The 24,097-nt window shown below is 44.1% G+C and overlaps 1 protein-coding gene across 1 annotated transcript in view; it reads left to right on the top strand.

Annotated features, from left to right (window-relative positions):
• The window catches only part of PSTPIP1 (proline-serine-threonine phosphatase interacting protein 1), a 93,536-nt gene extending 83,919 nt beyond the window's left edge, over positions 1 to 9,617 (top strand). Inside the window, exons 14-15 of the mRNA XM_084640957.1 lie at positions 4,138 to 4,238; positions 8,211 to 9,617. Coding sequence (XP_084497083.1) covers positions 4,138 to 4,238; positions 8,211 to 8,342 — 233 coding nt within the window. The 3' untranslated portion in view covers positions 8,343 to 9,617. The remainder of the gene's footprint in view (positions 1 to 4,137; positions 4,239 to 8,210) is intronic.
• Positions 9,618 to 24,097: the final 14,480 nt, after the last annotated feature.

Raw genomic sequence — 24,097 nt, 5'->3', positions numbered from 1 at the left:
TAGAGGGCACCAAAGCATAATATTTTGACAGCACAGGAAATAATGGTTTGAGACATTTTTATTGGCTCAATTTAAAACCAGCTAAGGAGATTTAAACTGTGATGTTCCCCGAATGAAAAAAAATGCATCCTTCACTACATCTGCCTGTCCACTCAGCCACCCAGAAATGGAATACTTTCTCTCCTAAATCCCCTCTGTTTGACTCCCCGAACAGTGGAAATTTTCAGTGCCATTCATGCAGGCTAGATTCATAGATATTAAAGTCAGACAGGACCATTAGGATCATCTAGTCCGACCTCCTGCACAACGCAGGCCACAGAATCTTGCCCACCCACTCCTGCGAAAAACCTGCTCACCTATGTCTGAGCTATTGAAGTCCTCAAATCGTGGTTTAAAGACTCCAAGGAGCAGAGGACTGGGTTTTTAAAGTTATGTAGATGTTGCTCTGCTCAGAGTTACAATGTCTAACTGATTTAGGAGCCTCAGTCTCATTTTCAAGAGTGAAATAGGCATTTAGGAGTCTGTGTTCCACTGACTTTCAATGAGACTTGGGCTCAGACTTTTAAAGGAGCCTAAGTGCCGTCTATTTCTATAGAATTCAATGGTGTCCCTATGAATACAACTTGAATGAGAGTTGAAGGCATTTGGTGCCCCCCAGGATTGGGTCCCACATGTCTATACAGTAGCATATGAACAGCTTTGGTCACAATTAATGCCTCCCCAATCTGCTCACAGCTGTTTGTGTGTCTGCATTATATTAAACTTCTCCTTTCTGCCAGTTTAGATCATGCTATTTATCAAGGCCACTATCGGATCATTATTGTCATCAGAATTTACTACTGTGGAAGCGATTATGTCACAAAGGGTGGATTGTGACTTTGTTGAAGGATCAGAGCAGGCTCATTGTAAAACGAGATGCTACTCTTGGGACCAAATACTATACACAGATGGATTCTGGGGGTGCCTGTGGGAACCCCGTGCTCATATCCATTGACAGAATGGGTCTCATTTAATGAGCTGAGGCCAGATCCTGCATCCACTGCTATCTGTGGGAGTTTTGGCATGGACTTCTAGGGAGCAGAAGCATGCCTCTAAATTTAGAGAGAATATGTATGGTAATCTAATGGGATTTTGGTACCTACATTCTTCTTGCAGTTTGCCCAGGTGTGCGTGAGACTCTTTGGGTGTGTCTTCACTAGGAAAAAAACATGAATTCTTAGCCCATATTAGTGAGCACATGGTAATTAACATGAGGTAAAATCCTACCAAGGACAAGGCAATTTGTTTTCACACAAGTTTGCAGGCTGATAACACAACTCTGCAGGAGCCTAGGGTTTACCTTGATTTACCAATTTGTGTGAAAATTACAGACGGCCTGATCTTCACTTTAAAATTTTATTTCAAGTTAATTAACTCAAGTTAAAAACACAACTTTGTTCCGAATGAAGACAAGGCCTTCAGAGGCTTGTGCATATCATGGTTATCTACATGCATTCAGCTTCTTCACTTCCTGCTACATTGTTCTTTCAGTCATCTGAAGAATCCAAGTCAATTTTTTTCCCCTCACACCAATCAAAGAACCCACACATCACTTGTTGGGAGTGGGATCAGGATTTACTGTGGGAAGGGTTACAGGGATCCTGTCTCTGCAAGGGCTCTGTTACCCCATGGATGTACAGGTGGTTTACATGGGAAATTCCCTCATGCCTCAGCAGGAGGACAGACCCTGCAAGTACAGCATTGTGGAGGAATGCTGTAATGTTACGAATAAGCTTCTTTTAACCAGCCAGGACTAAATTATGTTCCAAATTTTGGCTAAGTGCAAACACCTAAAGTCATAGTGTTTGTACTGTGAGATTTTTATCTTAACAATAGCGTGATATTTGCCTGTTTAAAACACTGCCTCTTTCTTTTGCCTTAATGTCCATTATTTATTATGAAGCAAGAGGATTGACTTCCATGAGAGCAGAATTAGGTCAGCGCTAAATGCTTTTGAAAGAGTGCCTTGGTGGGGTTTTTGGACTGATGGCAAAACTCTCATTGGCTGCAGAGATGCAGGATCAAGCTCTTTTTGAGCAATCCTTAGGTCAGGTCTACACTTAAAAATTATACTGGTATAGCTGTGGCAGATAAGGGTGTGATTTTTTTTTTAAACCAACATAGTTATGCCAGTATAAGTGCTAGTGTAGACTGTCTACACTATGAAATTAGGTTGAATTTATAGAAGTCAGTTGTGTGCGTCACCACTAAGCGCATTAAGTCGGCGGAGTGCGTCCACAGTACCATGGCTAGCATTGACTTTTGGAGTGTTGCACTGTGGGTAGCTATCCCACAGTCCCCGCTACCCATTGGAATTCTGGGTTGAGCTCCCAATGCCTGATGGGGTAAAAACATTGTCATGGGTGGTTTTGTGTACATGTCATCAGTCACCCCTCCCTCTGTGAAAACAGCGGCAATTGTTTCGCACCTTTTTTCCGTGCAGATGTCATACTGCTGTCAGCAGACAGTGCAGTAGGACTGCTAACCGTTGTCGTCATCCGCAGTTTCTGCTGCAACTCTGCTCTCCTGGTGCCGTGAATCCACCTCGCAGGTCCTCTCATTGTTCTCTATAAATATCTATTCTCGTGGAATCTCTCATCATCCACTGCTTCTGCTGCAACTCTGCTCTCTTGCAGATGCCATACCATGGCAAGCATGGAGCCTGCTCAGCTCACCGCTGCCATTGTGAGCATTGTAAACACCTCGTGCATTATCCTGCAGTATGTGCAGAACCTGCAAAAGCAGGTGAGGAGGCAACAACAGCGCAATCACGATAGCGATGAGGACATGGACACAGAGTTCTCTCAAAGCATGGGCCCTGGCAGTTTGGACATCATGGTGGTAATGGGGCAGGTTCCTGCCATGGAATGCCAATTCTGGGTCCGGGAAACAAGCACAGACTGGTGGGACCACAGTGTTGTGGGTCTGGGATGATTCCCAGTGGCTGCGAAACTTTTGCATGCATAAGGGCACTTTCATGGAACTTTGTGACTTGCTTTCCCCTGCCCTGAAGCACAAGAATACCAAGATGAGAGCAGCCCTCACAGTTGAGAAGCGAGTGGCGATAGCCCTCTGGAAGCTTGCAACACCAGATAGCTACCAGTCAGTCAGGAATAAATTTGGAGTGGGCAAATCTACTGTGGGGGCTGCTGTGATCCAAGTAGCCAACACAGTCACTGAGCTGCTGCTATCAAGGGTAGGGACTCTGGGAAATGTGGTCTTAGTGGATGGCTTCGCTGCAAAGGGGTTCCCTAACTGTGGTGGGGCGATAGATGGAATGCATATCCCCTATCTGGGGACCAGACCACCTTGGCAGCCAGTACGTAAACCGCAAGCAATGGTGGATCACAAGGGACATTTCACCGACATCAACAGGAGATGGCCAGGAAAGGTGCATGACGCTCGCATCTTCAGGAACTCTGGTCCGTTTGAACAGCTGCAGGAAGGAACTTACTTCTCAGACCAGAAAATAACTGTTGGGGGATGTTGAAGTGCCTATAGTTATCCTTGGGGAACCTAGCCTACCCCTTAATGCCATGGCTTATGAAGCCAAACACAGGCACCCTGGCCAGTAGTAAGGAGCAGTTCAACTATAGGCTGAGCAAGTGCAGAATGGTGGTAGAGTGTGCATTTGGACATGTAAAAGCTCACTGGCGCAGTTTACTGACTAGGTTAGACCTCAGCAAAACCACTATTCCAGTAATATATTCCATCATGGCACCATCTAAATTACTACTAAGGCTCACTGAACCTTTCTTTCCCTGCATTATATTTTAGATTTTATTTTTCCCCTCAGAAAAATCACAGATCCCACCACAAACTGGTTTTATTATTCCTTAGATCATTTGGGACTATATTTTAAGCAGGGAAAATGTTTACCCTGCAGTCTTACCATGTATGGAGCGAAAGCTAGTTTCTGACTCCTCTAGACAGTGGCAATTGTTCTGCATAGCTTTACCTGGAGGCAATAGCAGCTTCTCTAGGCACACACATCCCAGTGCACAGGGAGAAGAATAGACACCCTTGTGTTTGTGAACACTTGCAAATGTTTCCTTGCATTTATAAGTCTGTGAACTCTTTGTTTCCTTGTTTTTCTAGACGAGAAAGTGGATGGAGTCTATGCATCTATTAATGTGGGTGAACAAGCAGCAACCACACCATCACAGGATTACAGAGTGCTCTACGACTATACAGCCCAGGTAGTCAAAGGATTAAAAAATGAACGTTGTAATGCACTAGGCTTAAAATAGTACCTTTGACTCAAAAAGCCCATTAATTCCCAACACCCCTAGGGGTTATGTTTTATCCTCATTTTATAGATGGGAAAATGAATGGAACAGAGTTACTTAGCCAAGGTCACCTAGCAAGTCTGTGGCAGCCAAGAGGTGTGACTCGCAGGTCTCTGCTCTGGCCACTAGACCATACTGCCCCCCAAGATAACACAGTATATAAAAGTTTATTTCAATTTGCTGTACATTAAATGTGTTTCATCAGTAACAGTGCCAAACCATCCCAACCCTTGTCTCTTTAGGGATAGGAGAGACTCATTCACTACAGAAGCTTTGTACATTTTGACTGATGGTAACTGAACCACCTGGCTTTACAAGAAGATGTATAAAAATAGTCCCAATAAAAACATAAGAGAAGTTAGTTAAGGCCCTGATCCAGCATCAAGATTTGCTAGTGCAAACCCCTACTCCTGTGAATCAATGGGTCTCTACAGAGGTACACACTAGAGGATCTTGATGTACGATTGGAATCCAGAACATTTGGATAGCAATTTAGGGCAGGAAATGATGAAGAATACTGTATCCAGTTTCAAATGCAGAGGGAGTTTAGGGTAGATGAATGCATATACTGCCAAGATTCCAGTTGGAGTACAGCAGGACTAGTCCCCTGTTACTGTTTTTGCTGAAGAGGACAACAGGATCTTTACTGACAAAACGATCAGGTCCCGGTTTTACAGCTGATGGGAAAACAGCACCCCACATAGTATGGTGTCTGAGGGTGCTGTGCTAAGACACAATCTAGAGCAGGTCAGCAGGGAATGGCACCACCACTTTGTACAGCACCTGGGTTTTCCTTTATGATCTCCCATCCAAGTAACGAGTCATTCTGACTCTACTTCACTTGTGAAATTTGAGACTACGGCCCAAGGGAATATGGTTGCAGTTCATGTTATAAAATCTTCCCTGGCTTTTATTCAGCCTGGAAACAGGAGAGCGAGTCTGTCAAATATTATCTAAAAGCTGTTCTCCATTTGACCCCATCCTCATCTGGAGAATCCTACCCCAAGACCTTAATGTGTTGTCTGTATTCCATAGCAGGGGCAGACTTCCAACACAATCTCCATTGCACAAAAGGATTTTAGAACAAGTCATACTGATTTCCTGTTCATAACTATTGCCAGATACAGACTCCCAGCCTGTCTTCTGCCTTTGCCTCAGTTTAGTTATGGTTTTGTGTGGGGTTTATAATAGAAATATTTAAGTGGAAAATGGATACAAATAACCCCTCTGAGGCACTTTTTAAATGGAGCTGAAACAACAATAGGAGATCTGGCTTGGTCATGCTACTCTAGTTCCTGCATAGTGGAAATACTATGAGCTTGTATTATTCCAGCTTTATTAGACAGATGCAAGAGAAGGAAAAAATATGTTAATGAAAAAGCTACCGATACAACACACACATTGATATTCTGATGGAGTCAGACGGCACAGCCCTCCCTCACATTTTTCCATGTAAATATGCTGTGCCCCGTTGATCGCTCCTGCCAAGCGCCAGTCCCAACACAGGCCCCTTGGGCAAATAGCAAGGAGCTGGGGTTGACATGCTTACTGAATCTGAAGACACTGCTGATGAGCAATCTGCGTCCTCAAATAGGGAACTGTAATGTTCCTGACTTCAGACCCAGTGCCGTTAGACATCATGAGTAAAGTCACAACAGAGACAAGCTGACTTGCTAAAGCAAGAGTTTACTAACACCACGCACCTTTTCATCTGTAGATTTCAGACTGCTTTACAAAGGAGGTAAACAATATCTCCACTTTATAGATTAGAATGCCAAAGTAGCCCAAGAGCCTTTCGCCTTATGACTGCTCTTATGCTCTTACACAGGAAACAGAAGTATAGGAGTCATCCTACTGGCCAGGTCCACCTAGTCTACAGTCCTGCCTCTGACAGTGGCCTGATGTTCCAAAGAGCCCCACAGGAAGCAGATGTGGGATATTCTGCCCCCATGATCTCATCCTAATCCCCACTAGAAAGAGATAGGTTTACACCCCAAAACACGGGGTTTTACCTCCCATCCAATATTTTCCTTAGCATGAACTATGGATAATTTTGCTATCCATACAAATGGCCAGTCTCTTTGAATTTTGCTCATTCTTGGCTTCAGCAATATCCTCTGGCAAAGAGTTCCACAGTCAAATTACATGTTGTTTGAAAAAAAATTCCTTTTATTAGTTTTGAATTTGCCACCTTTAAGCTCCATTGAAAGTCCCCTAGTTCTTGTGTTAGGAGACCCACACTGAAAACGTGTCACTTAGGAGACTCTTCGTAAGAGGTCAGCATGAGTCAGATTCTAACTCGGGGTAGTCAATAGGCAGCCCATGGGCCAAATCCAGACCACCAGATGCTTTTCAACAGATCCCAAAAAATGTTTAAACTTATTTATCATCATCATTTTATCTGGAGTCTGGACCTGGACTACTCCTTGACCAAAACATTTGGACCTTGACAAAATAAATAAATAAAATAAAATAAGACTACCCTTGTTCCAACTGAAGCCAAACAGTTGGGTTAGGTCAGTGCAGCTGATGAGAATTTCCTATGCAGTTCAGGGTGTTCAAATATTTTTTTCTACTCTTTCATTGTTTGGAGAGATATTTGCTTTAGGGCCTGTTCAGGGTCATTTTAATGTACCTCAGCATTCATGGCATTTTGCCTTGAGGGGAATTATTAAATTCCTTTCATGAAGATGGACGATTCCTAACCTGGGGGTAGACTTCCACACACTTGAGCACTATATTCAAATTAGATTGATCTGATCTGTTGAATGCAAATTTTGGAGGCTTGTGCTATCACTGTTTCAATTTCATTGCTCGTTGGACAGTGAACTGATACCCCATCACACAGAAAACAGGACAGCATCACTTAATGGGCTGATAGAATCACTGCAAGTCAGCCTGGCTATCTCTGGGGGGAAATAGCATGTTCCATGAATAATCATTATACCACTGTTGACCACTATTGCTCAGCAGCAGGGATCTGCACTACAATGTAGGTCACCTGAGATCAGTTGTGCTGATGAGAAACCTCTCCCAGACTGCGATTATTGGAGGCATCATTTTTATCTCCCTTGAGCATGTAGCCTTGTATTGCTTTAACAAAGGAGCATGACTGGCTGGTTCAGGAGGAAGTTGCATTTAGGGCAGGTCGGTACTTCAAAAGCTGCACCCATGCAGCTGTGATGCTGTAGTGCTTTAGTGAAGATGCTGATAGGAGAGCTTCTCCCGTCAGCAGTGTTAATTTGTGCCAGGGCTGAGCCCTGGCACCTCTAGGCTTGGCAGTTCGTAGCCCCGGTACCTCTAGCCTTTCTGTGTCTGTTATGAATGTAAAAAAATTGCTTGAACCCCAGCACCTCTTTCATTACAAATTAAAGTACTGCCCATCAGCGTAGTTAATCCACCTCCATGAGAAGTATTAGCTATGTCAGTGGGAGAAGCTCTCCTGTCGACATAGCGCCATCTACACCGAGGGTTAGGTTGGTATAACTATATTGCTCACGGGTGTGAATTTTTCACACCCCCATGTGGCATAATTATACCAGTGTAAATTTATACCGTAGACCTGGTCTTAGGAACAACCTCTGCCAGAAGGGACTATGATACAAGATCTAATCTGCACAGGGACTGAATGCAGGATGGGTACATTTCTGTTCCACTCTGGAGATGGGAAGAAAGTTGATAGCCCCAGTATGACCACTCAGCAAAAATGGAGCCACACACAGAGTGCGAGTGTGATATTTCAGATTCATTATCACAGTGACATGCATACAGATATGCTTTAGGACCATGGGAGCTAGGAAAATCCCCCACACAACATGCAGAAGAGTCTGAGTACTGAGACTAACCAGATTTCCACGCCCTCTGTTGGGTCTCTCCTTTCAGAACACCGATGAACTGGATATTGGTGCAGGGGACATCATAGCAATCATCGCAGAAGGCGAGGATGGCTGGTGGACAGCAGAAAGGAATGGTCAACGAGGATTTGTGCCAGGATCTTACCTCGAAAAGCTTTGACGAAGAGATGCATCTGCTTTAAGACCTTAAAAATACCTTATTCTCCAAAATGGCTCACCAAGAGGAGGCCATATCATTTTCTTCTAAGATTATCACTTGAGGCTAACAAATTGTCCCTGCCTTTTTCCTTTAGGCCTCTCTCTCTCCACACTGGAGTTTTCCCAGAGACACTGCAGGGGTTCCCGTCTTACAAGGGCTTTTATCCCTTTGACTGTTCCATCAACATTGCATTGAACACAGTCCATCAGCGCCTCAAAGTTACGACAAAGTATGGAAAAACAACAAACCAAATTTCTCCTCAAGAAAAAAAATTGCTTACAAAAATGGAAAATGAGAAATATCCCTCAGTAAGTCTGTATCACCTCCTGGCAGGCTTGGAGCCACTCTTGTGCCAACAGTCATATTCTCTACCAATTAATTATCTCTTTCGTTATCTGCATAAGTAGCACAAGCATCTTTGACAGAGGTGTGGAATATGGGGATGGTGGTGTAGGTATGCTGTGCTCAGGATGAAGACATACCGGGGTCTTAGCTATATGACACGAGACAGAAGTTCATGCAGTCCCCCTCCCCTCCAAAATGTATGAACGGGAGAAATGGGTAAGGATTCCCCACCTATTTTATCATCAGATCAACTAGGGCAAATCGTAAAGATGAAATGCTGCTTTAAAGAACATTAAAAAGGATTGTGACATGCATTGAGCTAAAGAAAATATAAGCCCTTCTACCCCACCACCAACTCCTCCTGCTATTAAACACCAAGTCCTCTATTGCTCCAGCCTTGTGTGGAATCCAAAGGCAAAGAGATAAGGATAGATCCTGACCCTGATCTTTGTTGGCCGTTGCCTTTTTTTGATGGATTGTGTCATAACCTTAATATGATTTGTCATGTTTAAAAGCTAAGTAAAGGCTTTCACTGGAGCTGTATTCCTAGACTGACCTGTTTGAGCTCATCAGGGAGCTGCCAATCACTCGGTAGGCTTACATGCAATTGGCCTATATGTTACCTGATTTAATCTCTGCCCATCCCATCTCCCAGCCTACATGATCTTCTCCTTCCCTTTCAGATGCCCCTCCCCTACGGTTTCCCGACTACCTAGCCATCCTGCTCCTGCAGCCTCTGCATCTCCGAGATCATTGTCATGGGTCTGTCCTTGTTCCTTTTCCCTTCCTCACATTGCATTCACACTTTATGAATAGCAGGTGTGTTAGTCTGTATTCGCAAAAAGAAAAAGGGAATACTTGTGGCACCTTAGAGACTAACAAATGCATCCAATGAAGTGAGCTGTAGCTATGCTCAAATAAATTGGTTAGTCTCTAAGGTGCCACAAGTACTCCTTTTCTTTTTACACTTTATGAAAGTTCTCATAAGCAAAGCTGGCTATTTTGTACACCATAGATCAATTTCTCCACAACATTCCTATTCTATCAGGTGACTAGTATTTAGAAATACTTCCAAAATCCACAGTATTTATCCAATACAGACCATAAGAGCCTCCTTCAGTATTTAGTGATGCAATACAAACCTTCAAGAATTTGCTTGGGGAAAAGACTACTTCCTAGGGAGAGAATGAACTGCTAAAATTTCAGAGTTTAAAATCGAATCAAAAGTCAATTTAAAGCACAAATAATCACCATTAACAGGAAAATCTTTTAAGTGAGGAGGCACTGTGGGTATGGAGTGAGGCTTTTAAAGCCAGAGAGAAATCTATAGGGACTGTTCCAGCATTTTAGTTAACAGGACTGTAGCACATTAATGAACTATAATCAGTCCAGAGAAACCCATAGCAGAGTTTCCCAGCACAAAACTGAATAAAATAAGTAGTGCGGCCCTTTTGGGGATCCTCTCTTGCGCATGCGTTCCCCCTCACTTGTCACCCCTTGTACTTCCCCCTCTGAGGAAGGCTTCCTTACAATTTGCCCCCCCCCCTCCCGCTCCAAGACCTGGTACACAGAACGTCTAGAAGTGCCTTGAATAGACTTACAGTTTCATATTAACATAGAAACCAAAGAGATGGAGTGATGGGCTGTTCCCCAGGGCTGGCTGTGGAAAGGCAGAGCCTGAGTCACTATGACAACTTCTCTGTGGGGCAGGGATTATCTTTGTTTTGCTTGTCCCTGATCAGGGCTTCTAAGCCCTACCACAGTATAAATAGTAACAATAAAATGCTCCTTACAGGTTGCTGATGCCAGGGACAGCCTTCTGAGGCCAGATCTGAATTTTATAACCCAAGAATGGAGAGCAATGGGCCACAACTAGGGCCTGTACTGTATGCCAGCTGACATCTGCAGTGTGGCTAGTCAAACAACTGTAACCATCTTGAAATGAAACCTAAAGTATGAGTGATTTTAGATACTAGCCTCCTTTAATAGCAAGTCTTTCAGCCAGAATTGATGCAGGCAGACATTTTGTAGATGATTTCAATAAAAAAAAAAAAGTAAGATCTTGTCTAATCTGTAAATAAGTAACACAGGTACTCAGTAAAGACCATATTCCTCTTAGGGCTCAGAGAGTTTCACCAAGCATTGGAGCACCCCTCCTGGTTACCACGTTGTCTATAGAATCTCTTGCTGTGGGTAAGCTATTACCTGCATCTCTGATCATGAGGTCATTACCAGTTTTGTGATGACTGCTACTCTCAGGCTCATCTTGACATCCCATAAAAGCATTTTATACTTTGCAATCTCCACCAGTCATTCCTTGATTAAGTGAAATAAATTATAAATACCTACATACATAACCCCTTCAGTCTATAATGTACCCATCACTACAGTATCTGGGAACTGGGTGCTAATTTGGGATAGCTCTGTAGGCAGAAAGGCAATTGCAATGGTCTCATGATTTATCTTCTCTTCTTTAGAGTGAAGGGCTTGGCTGATAATTGGTTACAAAAATATTTGTAACTATGCAGTTCACCCCATCAACCTTGGTAGCATGTGTCAGAAATAGAACACTGAGGAACCAATCAAAATATCCCAGCCCCCTGAGCACATGCAGTTTCTAGGAATCACCCACACCTGGAGAGTGGAAAGTGGCTGAAAGGTTAAAGTCCAGGTGCTGCATTAGGCTGGAGACAAAGTTTCACTAGAGCTGTGCAGTGCTTTCACAGCAAAACAAACATTCAGCAAAAGGGATATTTCACATTTGGTTGTGAAACTGCATAGTACCCTATTTTCAGAGAAGAGAAAGGAATGTGCTTGAAATGGGCCATTTTCAGTAAAAGTCACGCTTAATGTTTTGACCAGTTCTCATGTTTAAAAAGCTTTTCAGAAAAGAAGTTTGTCCCAAAAGAGGAGCGGTGTCAAAAAAAGATGTTTTTCCCCTCTCAAAAAAACCCTCACTTGACAAAAATAAAATTCCCATAAAGGGGGAAAAAGAATTAAAAAAAACAACCTAACAGTGTATATTAAAAACCACTTTCATTTCGGCACAAAGTAACACTAAGTTTTTCAGTTGGGAAACAGTCAGTGACTAAAAGTGGAGAAAAATCCTATTTTCTGCCAATTTAATTTCCCCCCAACTGCAAAAAATGGGGGGGGGATGGGGGAGAAGTAAAGTAAAAATGTGGGAGAAAAGTATCTTTTCCCCATGATGTTTTCCTTTAGGAAAACAGTTATTTCCCTGATGGGAAAATTTCAAAAGGGGATTGTTCCCTCAAAAATTCCTGCAGGTAAACTGCCCATTTTCTGGCCATCTGTGTTAATCATTACCTTTTCTCTGACTGTTAAACTAACTTTAAAGCGTCTTGTTTAACTGTTCTGGACTGTTAAACTTCTGGTTTCACCTGGACAGCATCACTATTTAGTAAGCTGGCTGCCACCAACAGGAGGCGCCAAAATGACAACTATTGACAAAGCTGTATAGTTTCAGAGTGAACTTTTGTTTCATGGGACCCTTGCAGCGAGCAACACATTTCACTGTGTAAGCTGTGTGACTGGGACTGAGTGGAGTTCTCCTTTCACATACATGAATCTGTTCTCAGAGATGCAGGCTGAGAAATAGCCAACACTCATGCTTTTGTTCCCAGCTTCACAAGCTACTGCCAGTAGCATCACGGCAGCCTTTAGTATAATTAAAGGGCAGGTACACAATAAAATGTACTGAGCTGAGTTAGACTGTGCTTTGGAGGGTGGGGTTCTGTTTGAACAACAGTATATTATTCATTTTTTGGCTGGGCTCTCTCACACCTGTAACTATTAACCATAGATATCCTGACCAGGCCCTAAGAAACCTGCAGGCATCTCCAATCCACCCAGCTGACAGTGCCCCACCAAAGGGACAAGAAATACCAGGAACACCTGGATGGAGCCCAATTGTAGCTCATGGATTTAGTTGATTTTTGGTTCTGAATTTAAGTTTTGGCAAATAGCCCTGTTTAGGGCACTTCAACTGACAACCTGTTGAGTCTCTCCTCTCAGCACTTCCAAGCTAGCCATGCAGATGTCTTTCCTACAAAGACAGGGTATATTCTTAATTTAAGGTAACTATCACATGGTAAAATCCTACTGAAGACAAAGCCAGGTGTAGTTTTCACACAAGTTAGCAGACAGCAGTAACCTGAAGGTTCCCCCATCGTCTTCAACTTGGGCTTTGTCTTCACTTTGCCAAAAGCATGTTTTTACAATGGGATCACTATTGCATACTATCTCCGTCCCTGTAAAATCCTACTGGAAACCAGGGACTGTAGTTTTGACAGTCATGTAGCTAGGCAAGCTCAATCATGGGTAGGGCTATAGTTTTGATCTCTTCCAGCTACATGATGTACCTTGTCTCCAGTAAGATTTTACAGTGAGATAAGTACTATGTCACCACACAATCACTCTGCATAGCTGGAATGCGATGACACGCTTAGGGTAGGTCTACACTGAAATTAGACATCCGCAGCTGGCTTATGCCAGCTGACTCAGGCTCATGGGGCTTGGGCTAAGGGGCTGTTTAACTGCAGTGTAGATGTTGAGGTTTTGGCTGCAGCCTGGGGTTCTGTGACCCTGCGAGATGGGAGGGTCCCAGAGCTCAGGCTGCAGCCTGAGTGCCTACACTGCAACTAGACAGTGACACAAGCTCAAGTCAGCTGGCACAGGCCAGCCACAGGTGTCTAACTGCAATGTAGACATACCCTTACAGTCTTTTAGCTAGAACATCCACTGCATTTTAATTATTGCCAGAAGTTCCTTACACCTCTTGCATTTCAAACTAATATTTCCCTCCTCTTTACTGTCTCCCTTGTAGCAGGTTCAGTATCCTTCCAGATAAGGTCACCTACATGAAAGTCCTTCAGAAAACCCAGCAACAGAGGGCCATAAAATCCTGCTGAAAGGAAGGTGCAGAAAGCACCTTCTCCTATACTGGCTATCTGAGCATGCTTCCTCCACACAGCTCTCCAAGCCCTGGAATGAAGGGCTGAACTAGATTCTGAGCAATACCCAGCTGGGGTGCCCTAGACTAGGAGGAGTGTGCATAGGGGTCATGGTCTTGGTGCAAGATGGGCACAGGCCCCTTCAACCTGTCCAGAGCTAGCCAGAGGCAATTACTGCACAGGTGCTGCCTGACATTAAAGGGCCAGATACATGCTTTCTGGGCTTTTTGGGTAGCTGTCGAGAGAGAGAAAGCACCAGCAGGCTTTCCCCAGGCCAGGCATCTTATTGCCAGAGGGAAGGAGGTGGGAACTGAAGAGTTGCTGCTTTAGGGATCCTACACGCAGCAGCCGGTGGATCTTCAAGCTAGCTCATGGGACTACAGAGCTCTACAGGAGTCCAGGTTCCTGGAACCCCGTCCTGCTCCCAGGAAGCCAGCCAACTCTCTCTCTATTCCAGACTGACAGGCAGTCACACGCGTCTCTTATTCTCACTGATACATGGCAAATCCTGCCTGACATAGGACATTGAGCCAGCCAGACCTGTCTTTGTAATGACTAGTTTCAAATGGATACAGAGCTAAAAAGAGTAAGAATAGGACGTTCAGATTAAAAGGAAAAAAAAAAATAGGGAGTAGGTACTTGACCACAATGGTTCCACAACAGTCCTTGTACAGAGGTTGTCAGGGGGGAGCAGCATATGCTTTAACTAATGGGTTTAGGTTTGAGAAAAACCACTGTCACTAACTTATAAAATACAGTAATAAAAAGCAGCAGGCTCCCATCACTCCCATTACTAAAGAACCAACAATATGCACAGCGTTCTACACAATGTAAAGGCAGCCCCTCTCCTGAACAGCTTGGTCCAGCAGTTTCTTTTTAGCTGAGGGGTCACAGCACCCAGAGCTAGAGGGGTTTCCAGGGAGTTTTTACTGCCTAAGAAAGCACCTTGCACAGCAAGTTAGTTGAACACAGTTAGCAGAACTGCAGTAGGGTAACTGCATGAAACACCCCAATTGTTTGCCACCTCAAAAGATGTTGCCCTCAGGTTTGCTTCAGGTAAAACACTCAGCTTCCTTCTGCTTTAGTGAGAACAGAACATGCAAGCAAGACATGAACAAAAAACAGCTCCTACCTTAGCTGTCTTCTCTCCTTGTTGGCCAGCAATTTACCCCCTCATAGTAAAAGCATCCTTGCTGCTTCTGAATTCTTTCCCTAGAAGCTATTTCCCTAGTGGAGATTCCTGATTGCATCAGCAGTCTAACTGATTGCTATATACAGCTTAAGTGAAAGCAGGTGGAGATCAACATACATTTCATTATGAGCTAGGCCTCAGGTGATGCCAACTTCAGGCCAAAATAGGGGGAGGGGGGGTGAGAGCAGCTGAGCCTGAGCACCAGCCAGGTGGAATAGCTGATATTAACACACACTTTCAGGGCATGATGTACTTGTATGATTGTATTTGCTTTGTTTCTCTTGCAGGGAAGATGTCCTGTGCATAAATCCAGCAGTTTGGCGTATGTTGAGTATGGTGTCAGCCAGCTGCTCACACATCTGCTAGCGTAGAGCTGCTGTCCCTCTCATCAGAGCTAGCTAGCTGATTCAACTGTACTAGTTTAGAGTAGCCACGCTCCTCTAAGTGCACTTCATGCAGTTTGCTGTCTGCTCCTGTGCTGAAAGGTCACCATTAGCCTTTAGCCCAGGTTCGTACCAAATTTGAAGAGCATAAAACAGACAAGTTGTCAGGGCTTGAAAAATCAGCCACTGCTCCTACATAGCAACTTTATTCTTACTATCCCTTACAGCTGCTATAGGAGGTATTACTTATAGCACTGGGCAATTAAGCCCCTTTAGAGATAAGACATTGCAGGTTGTTGCTTAGCAAAACTGAAAGTAGGGGTAGGATAAGTTACTGTTGTTCTGCCAACACCACTTACCACCCTTTTGAATGCAAGGAAAAACGCTACCCAGCTGCTGTTCTGTTGTATCTGCACTGAGCATGATCAGCATAGTTAGCACCAGTAAGGAGAGAGGAGCTGGGCTTTTGCCTCACTTTCCCTTGGGCCATGAGAGCGGCTTTCACAGAACTAAAGCCTAAAGGTGACCTGCAAAAGAAAATTAAAAACTGGGCTTGGGTCGTTCTTTGCTTCTTGTAAATCATATGGCTGAAAGGTGGTGTGGGTTTTTGGTTTTGTTTTTTAAGAAGAGGGGGAAGGACTTTGGCTTATTCTTCTACATTAGAAATTCATGTCTTGTTGAACTAGTGAAATGATATCACAAGCATCAAGAAAGACAAAGCAACTTTAAGTTACAACAATTTCAACTGTTGTTTTTGGTTTGGGGGCAACTATTTAAGTCCAATGACCAATTCACATTTTGGATAAAGGAAGTCTTTGTCATAGATTCAACATGTTGACTCCCTTCAGTTAAGATGTTAACACTAATAATAAACATTCCTGAGACCTCTCAGATGTTCTCCAGGAAACACCAGACTTGACATTCTAGGTATTTCTAAGGCCAAATACCAAACAGAATTTTGCTCAGAGTGGGATGATCTGTTTATACTCAGGCCTCTTTAGGCCAAAGAGCATACAAGTGCATTATTAAAAAAATCACTTTGGATCCTAAAGAACCCTAACAAACTCCTTGAAGTCAAAAGGAGTTTTACTACTGAGTTCAATGAGAGCAGGATCAGGTCCTATGACAAGCATTTTACACACAGCTTGTATGGTCACAGCTATGCAACCAGCGCCATAGTTCAGTTAGCCCCCCAAACTGAGTTAAGGCTGCATGGTCAATATTAAGTAAGAGCTTTACTAGTATTTTAGTTTGATCAAACTTCCTTTGACTTGACTGCAGAGAGGTTAGCTTTCTTCCCCACCCCTCTGTATTTGAGGATACAAGCACAGTTAGAAAAAAAAGTCTAGCATATTTTCCAACTAAAATTTCCTGCAAATGAAGAACTCTGTTTGGACTATTTAAAGAACCCAATTTTATTTTGTTATTTTAATAACAAATTACTTGCACTGTGACTTTGGGCAAGTCACTAAACCGCTCTGTGCCTCAGTTTCTCCAGCTGTAACATGGGAATAATAATGCTTCCCCAATTTTGTAAAGCACTTTTAGATTAGCATACCTATAGGTTTTTCAGGTGGAAAATATCATTGTTATTGTTCAATCCCAAACTCAGTCTAAACAAGCCATTTTTTTGTGGTGGCTGGATTGATATTTGCAGTGGAAAAGCTGATACAAAAGAAGGCCATATTATCTTGTGTACATGATGCCCTGGCTTGTTTTGTAACAAGATTAGACGGCTCTTAGGAAGGGGGTTGCACATATGAGAGACCATTCACTTTCAATACAGGGAGTGGGGGAGGGAATTTTGTGCATTCCCTTCCTCTTTGCCAGTGTCCAATAGCTGTGTCTAAGGAAGAATTGTTTGGACGTTCCAAGCTGGAACAGTCAGTGTAGAAGCTTCTTGGGAAAGTGGTGAACTTTAACCTTCCCAGGATAAGAACGTTAACACAAGCGTGAATGGAAGAGCCTTCAGTGCACTGATAGACGTGAGAAAAGCTTTGTCTTTAGAGAAGGAGTGCTGGGCCCTTCTTGTGTCTCAGCCCATTGAGAGGAACTAAGATATGAGTGACAATGACTTTGTTCTGCTAAAGTTTTTTTTACTACAGTCGCAGCTTGATTCAGCCTCCATGTGGGGGATACAAAAACAGAGAGAAGCCCTACTATTAGAGAGATAAGGAGTCTTGATAAATATCAGGTTTCAGAGTAACAGCCGTGTTAGTCTGTATTCGCAGAAAGAAAAGGAGTACTTGTGGCACCTTAGAGACTAACCAATTTATTTGAGCATGAGCTTTTGTGAGCTACAGCTCACTTCATCGGATGCATACCGTGGAAACTGCAGCAGATGTTATATATACACAGAGAATATGAAACAATACCTCCTCCCACCCCACTGTCCTGCTGGTAATAGCTTATCTAAAGTGATCATCAGGTGGGCCATTTCCAGCACAAATCCAGGTTTTCCACACCCTGCCAGGATTGGGGGTGAGGAGGAGGCAGGGACAGGGTCCGGTGCCAACTCCTTTAACCAAGCACACATCAGAGCAGGCACCACATTTGATCGGTGTCCTTGTTTAGAGCTGGCTTTTCCCATTTTCTCCCCACCTCACTGGTGTATCATCCTGTGTCCTGGCAGGAGTGTTAATTAGATCTTTCGTTGATACTGACCCACCATGTCTCCCACGCAGACTTCAAGTATAGTAACCCAGCCAAGCTGAGCGTGAGTTGGGGTTCTTAAAGTGCGTTGAAGTGCTGTGCAGTTACTGTAATGATCCTCACTTGCAGTGCTGGCATGAAGAGCGTTCAAACAGCAGTACTTCATCACGCTTTCTGTGTCCGCAGCCGGGTTTTGGGAAATCAGCTGTCCTCTGGAAGGAGGTTTCCTGACAGCTATGTATTTTAGGCAGAAAGTAATACTATACAGCACTTATGGACTCCTTCTGACTGACAGAAATATGTGTTGGGGGGGGAGGACGGAGCTGGGGCCTAAAGGAAGATAAATGAGAGCATGGCGGGGAGATGTAAATAAGATGGACAGCTCACAGCATTGCAGCTGTAAACCACTTGCTGGGCCCAACCGAACAAGATGATGACCTGCTGCTCAAGTGTCCTCCCTCCCTCCCACTCCACTGGCAATAGGGGATGTTCAGGCTCCTCTCATGATTGGTCTGAGGTCTCACTTTTGGAAAAGAAAAAAATAAGCCTTTGGAAGCTATAAGAGAGCCTCAAGGAAAACTGCTCTCCGCAAGCATTATCCTACTAAGGAAACAGGATGCTGCCAGCCTGCCTGTTTGCTGACAAGGGGCCACATAGTGCCCTCTCTCCATGCAGAAAAAGAGAGCAGGTGACCCATAGCTTAAAGAAAAGCTGCGTCCATCGCTGGCCTCTCCTGCTTTCATTAGAAATTCCTTCGTCACCCTTGACAGCAGCAGGCTGTAGCCTTCCTGCTGGAAGAAGCAGTAACACAAGGGTGGGTTTCTCTAAAAACATGAATGTAAACATTAGGAAAAACTTTCTGATTATAAAGGACAGGTAAGCAATGGAGCAGGTTACCAAGGGAGATTGTGGAATCCCTGTCACTGGAGGTGTTTAAGAACAGGTTAAACACCTGTCAGGGATAATCTAGGTTTACTTAGTCCTGCCTCCATGACAGGGGCTGGACTAGATAAACTTGAGATCCCATCCAACCTGACATTTCTATGATTAAATTCTAGTAACTACTCTTGTACTACTAGATCCCTCAGGTCTGGTCACTGCCATTTCCCTACTGGCTCCATCCCCACTGACACTGAAACTGGTTTAACCAGGCCTTATCTATACTGAAAAACAGAACTGTTACTGAACACAGGTGCCAGGCAACTGGTTTAAGATGAACTGGCAGTGAACAGAGTTTGGATTTGTCTACAGTTACAGTGAAAGCCTGTTGAGCACTGTCAGCTACACGGATTGCTGGCAATGTTCAGTCACAAACATTTGTTGTAATGTATTCAAGGCCTCAGTGTTTGCTTGGCCCATGTGGAAAACACAAGTGTTTCAAATCCGTGTTTAAAGGCAGGTTCCTGGACTAGGTCCTTGCCTATTGTGGTCAAAAAGTGACTCTAAACCAGGATGTTAAAGTGATACCTCTTCCATGGGTACTGTGCAGGCAAACCGAGGTGGAACAGTGTTAGTAGGTTACAGTGTGTTAGCCAGGTTTGCGCTAAGGACTGAGCCACATAAGTAGGGCCCTACCAAATTCATGGTCCATTTTTGTCAATTTCATGTTCATAGGATTTTTAAAATGGTAAATTTCATAATTTCAGCTGTTTAAATCTGAAATTTCGGTGTTGTAATTGTAGGGATCCTGACCCAAAAGGGAGTTGTTGGGGCTCACAAGGTTATTGGGTGGGGCGGTATGTGTTACTCCTACTCTTACTTCTGTGCTGCTGCTGGGGGCAGCGCTGCCTTCAGAGCTGAGCAGCTGGAGAGCGGCGGCTGCTGGCCAGGAGCTCAGCTCTGCAGGCAAAGCCACTGCCAGCAGCAGCGCAGAAGTAAGGGTAGCATGGTATGGTATGTCACCCAGCTCTGAAGTCACCATAGAAGAAAGGATGGCTATACTGTGACCCCTAAAATAACCTTGTGACCCCCCTGCAACTCCCTTTTGGGTCAGGACCCCCAATTTTAGAAACTCTGGTCTCCCCACACAAAATCTGTATAAATGTAAGATAAAAGCACACAAAAGATCCGATTTCATGGTCTGTGATGCATTTTTCATGGCCGTGAATTTGGTCGAGCCGTACACATGAGCCTTGCTGTGGAAGCATCTGTGCAGCCAAAACCAAATGTATTGTTTGAACACGTATCCCCCGTGGAGCAAAAAAGACCCAGTTTTTCCTTCGATGCCCTAGTAGCAAGGGAGGTAGGGGTTAGCAAGTGTTCATCAGATTTAAGACTCTAGAGATAGGGGCTGCTGCATAAAGCATGACATAGCTAAGGTGAAACCGGTCCTGCATAGCCTTTGCACAATCCCACCCTGAATCGCCTTGAGGCTCTGCGCTCATTTCCCTTTTACAACAATTTGTTTCTCACCTGCAGAAAATTACTTTTGCAGATTTCCCCCTGGCAAAAGGAGAGAAGGTCCAAGCCCAAAATCAACTCACAACCTTCCCCAAAAGGTGCTCAGCCACAGTCACCTAAGGACAGGGGGTGGGGTTGGGGAAGGGCACTGCCCACATATCACTAAAAAAAACCCTAAATTAAGATGTACCAGGAAAATCCCCTTCTGAGGATTATCATTAGTGTGCAGTGTGATCACAGCAAATGTGCTGCAGGGAATGAAACATGAACCTTTTTCTCCCCCCTATTTTAGTTGTGGTTGAGGAAAAATCTTTTTTGGAAGAAGTGCTCTGGCCAGGGAGTCTGTTTCGGTGGAGGAGATCCTGTGAAATAGGGCAGCAGTAACAGACAGCTGGGAACCATCATCTTTCCCAAAGAAGAGCAGAAGGTAGCACCAGCAAAATCCTCCTTACAAAAGACGGGTCATAGGCCATATCTGTACCTGAGAAATATGGTGTGCTGGGCACTTTGGGATCCCCCAGCAGGTCTAGGACATGCTACACATTCACATTCCTAACAGTGTCGCAGCCAGTCTCTGGGTTGCGCTTCTAACCACATTGTGTGTCAGCATAACTGGTCTGGAAGGAGAGCACCAGCCGTGGCAAGTAGTATCTTGAAATGATGACGGGACTGAAGGATCACTGCCATAACAGTGGGCCAAGCCTGGCACAGGACACCTCTCCCTTTAGGGAGAGCTGGACTGCACACAACATTCCCTCCCTCCTCAGCCTGACGTGCTTCTGGACAGCACCATTGGGGAGGGATGTAGAGAAGACCAGCCTCATGAACTGTTTGGAACAGCTGGACCAGGAGACGATGGGCACATTCCTGCAATCCCCCAGATCTGGAAAGAGCCCCAGGGGGTTGTGCTAGGAACTGTGCAATAGATGCCAAGAGGGCAGTGCAGCTGCAATGCTGCAGTACAGTACAAGCATAGACATCAAACAAAACTTAGGCTGAAGCCCCACAGCTGTAGTGGACATATTGCATCATGGGCACTTACGCTAGGACTATACCAAAGGGTCAGTTCTCTAACAGATACAGGCTTGGTAATACCGACACCTAAACACTCAATTAAGGAGCACGACTCCAGTGCTGCCAATTCCCATCATCTCTTCCCCTCCCCCAAATCAGTCCCTTTACAGACCAGTGCCACCAAGTCAAGCCAGATGGGTGACAGAGCAAATCCAAAGCTGAGAGTGCTAGAGTGAAAGGGAATGCAACACCCGCTAGGCTAGAAACATATTAGTAATTTATGTGTTAGACAATGGGAAATAGGACACGAGCTGACTTATCACCCACCAGCTGTGTGTTGCCCTCAGCAATGGGCATATACTGTTTCCATTTTATAGTTAATTGTGTTTTGTTCAGTTAATTTCTAAGGTTGGGAAAGTTCTATTTTGTACTGGGGCCTTGAGCTGGCAGCTCACTATTATTTTTAAAGAGAGCCTGAGCAGATCACATTTTCATGAAAATACCACCCCAAAGACCTTTCCATCACCTCAGTATGACCAGAGAGAAGAGGGCAGCCCTGAGAAGGTGCAGAGATCAGCACAGAGAGGAATAATGAGTGGAGTTTTAAAAAGGGATTTGAAGGAATGGTGCTTATTGTGTGGAGAACTGGCAGCTATTCCAGTCCGAAGGGTTGTCTCTCACACATACGGTATGACATTGAGCAAAAACTAAGAGCCAGATAACAATTTGCAAGCATTCATTCAAACATGCAGGCCACAGTATATTACACTGTAAGGACCTGAGCCAAAGCCCACTGAAATCAAAAGAAAGGCTCCTAGTGGAGCTCAGCAGGCTCTGGACCAGCCCCTCAGCACACTACTTTGGAGCAAGCTGGAATGAGGCTCCCAGCCTGGGTTGACAAACTTGAGCTGGTGGGGCTAGAGTCCAAGCCACAACTTTAAAGTATGGTCAATACAGCTATTTTTAAGAGCATTAGCCAAAACATCACTAGCTCAAGTCAGTGACAGGGCTGGGAGGCTCACTCCAAAATGCTGTGAAATTTATTCTACAAGACTTATACAATTACAAGGTTTATTATTGTTGCACTGCCAAGACTACCTTCACAGCTATTATGGCTGACTGTGTGACAGCCACTAATCTTTAAGATCTCATTTGAGGCCTTGAGTATTAAAGATCCCACAACAGTCCTCACTACTTTATCCTCACAATCCAATTTTGAATTTCATCTAATATTACTTTGAGCTTGTTAGAAGAAAACCAGCATGTAAAGCTTGCCTGTTTAACATGAAGTTTGCATGGCTGATAATTGCTTATTGGACTGTAGCCGTACAGGGAAGCATTGACTCTTACATTAAATTGTTTGAAGCCAGCAGTGCATGTTCATGCACTGTAAAGCATTTAAAAGTCATTTTAACAGCAGGTTTCAGAGTAGCAGCCGTGTTAGTCTGTATTCGCAAAAAGAAAAGGAGGACTTGTGGCACCTTAGAGACTAACCAATTTATTAGAGCATAAGCTTTCGTGAGCTACAGCTCACTTCCTCAGATGCATATCGTGGAAACTGCAGCAGGCTTTATATATACACAGAGAATATGAAACAATACCTATTCCCACCCCACTGTCCTGCTGGTAATAGCTTATCTAAAGTGATTTCCAGCACAAATCCAGGTTTTCTCACCCTCCACCCCCCCACACAAATTCACTCTCCTGCTGGTGATAGCCCATCCAAAGTGACAACTCTTTACACAATGTGCATGACAAGTAAGCCTCTCCCTTTTATGTAGAAAACATCACAAGTGAAAAACAAAACTGATGCTACCCTAATGCCCACACCGGTTGACAAGATGCTTCACATCAAGTTAAGGCTAGTTTCCACTGAAAATTTACACTGGCATAGTTATGTCTCTCAGAGATGTGAAAAATCCACATCCCTGAGAGATGTAGCTAACCTAACCCTCACTGCAGACAGCACAATTCTTTCGTCGACCTATCGTCGTTCAGGGAGTTGCATTAACAACGACAGGAGAATCCCTCCCATCCCTGTTGTCAAGGCTGATTCCCCACTCTTCCACTTCGAGGGCAGAAGGTGGGGGCCTACGAGGACTCTAAAAAATTATTACTTGTCACTCCAGGCTTGTATTAAGCTCCCAGGGTTACAGCTTTTCTCTGACCTTGGATTGGTAGATGCTGCCATCACCCAAGCCCAAAACCCCTTTGAGAACCCAGGAAGGTGCACTTTGGAATTCCTTTGTGTGGGATACCCTCAAGCCCTTTCATGCCCCCCTCCAGGGAAGAGCTGAGAAAGAAAAACAAAGGAAATCAGCTGTTGCCACTAGCTAATTAAACAACATATGCACAAACCTCTTAGGACTCAACAATCCAATTCTGTTCTTAAAAAAAGGTAAAATTTTATTAAAAAACAAAAGGAAGAAAATATATCTGAAAACTTAGGCTATTGCTAGATTTAAAAAGATCAAATACAAAGATTAAGCATCAAGAATAGTTCTTGAGGTCCAGCTTAAAAGATTACAAGCAAAACAAGCATTTGGGGTTAGCACAGAGGAGTCCACAAGCGATAAAGAAATAAAAGGGATAAACCTAATTGCATCTTCCTAGACATTCCCTGATCTACTTACATATCTGGGGGTTTAAATGAGTAGTTTCTAGGTATGGTCCTGATGATCTTTTCATACCTGGCCCCAAGCTTCTTACAACTTAATTCTGCCCTGTCCCCTCGCTCCAGGAGAACCGCCACAGACA

The sequence above is a fragment of the Lepidochelys olivacea genome, assembly GCF_965140295.1.
Source record: "Lepidochelys olivacea isolate rLepOli2 genome assembly, chromosome: 10".
In the NCBI taxonomy this organism is placed as follows: domain Eukaryota; kingdom Metazoa; phylum Chordata; order Testudines; family Cheloniidae; genus Lepidochelys; species Lepidochelys olivacea.
The sequence above is the reverse complement of the archived record's forward strand: the minus strand, read 5'-3'. Positions and strand labels throughout refer to the sequence as shown.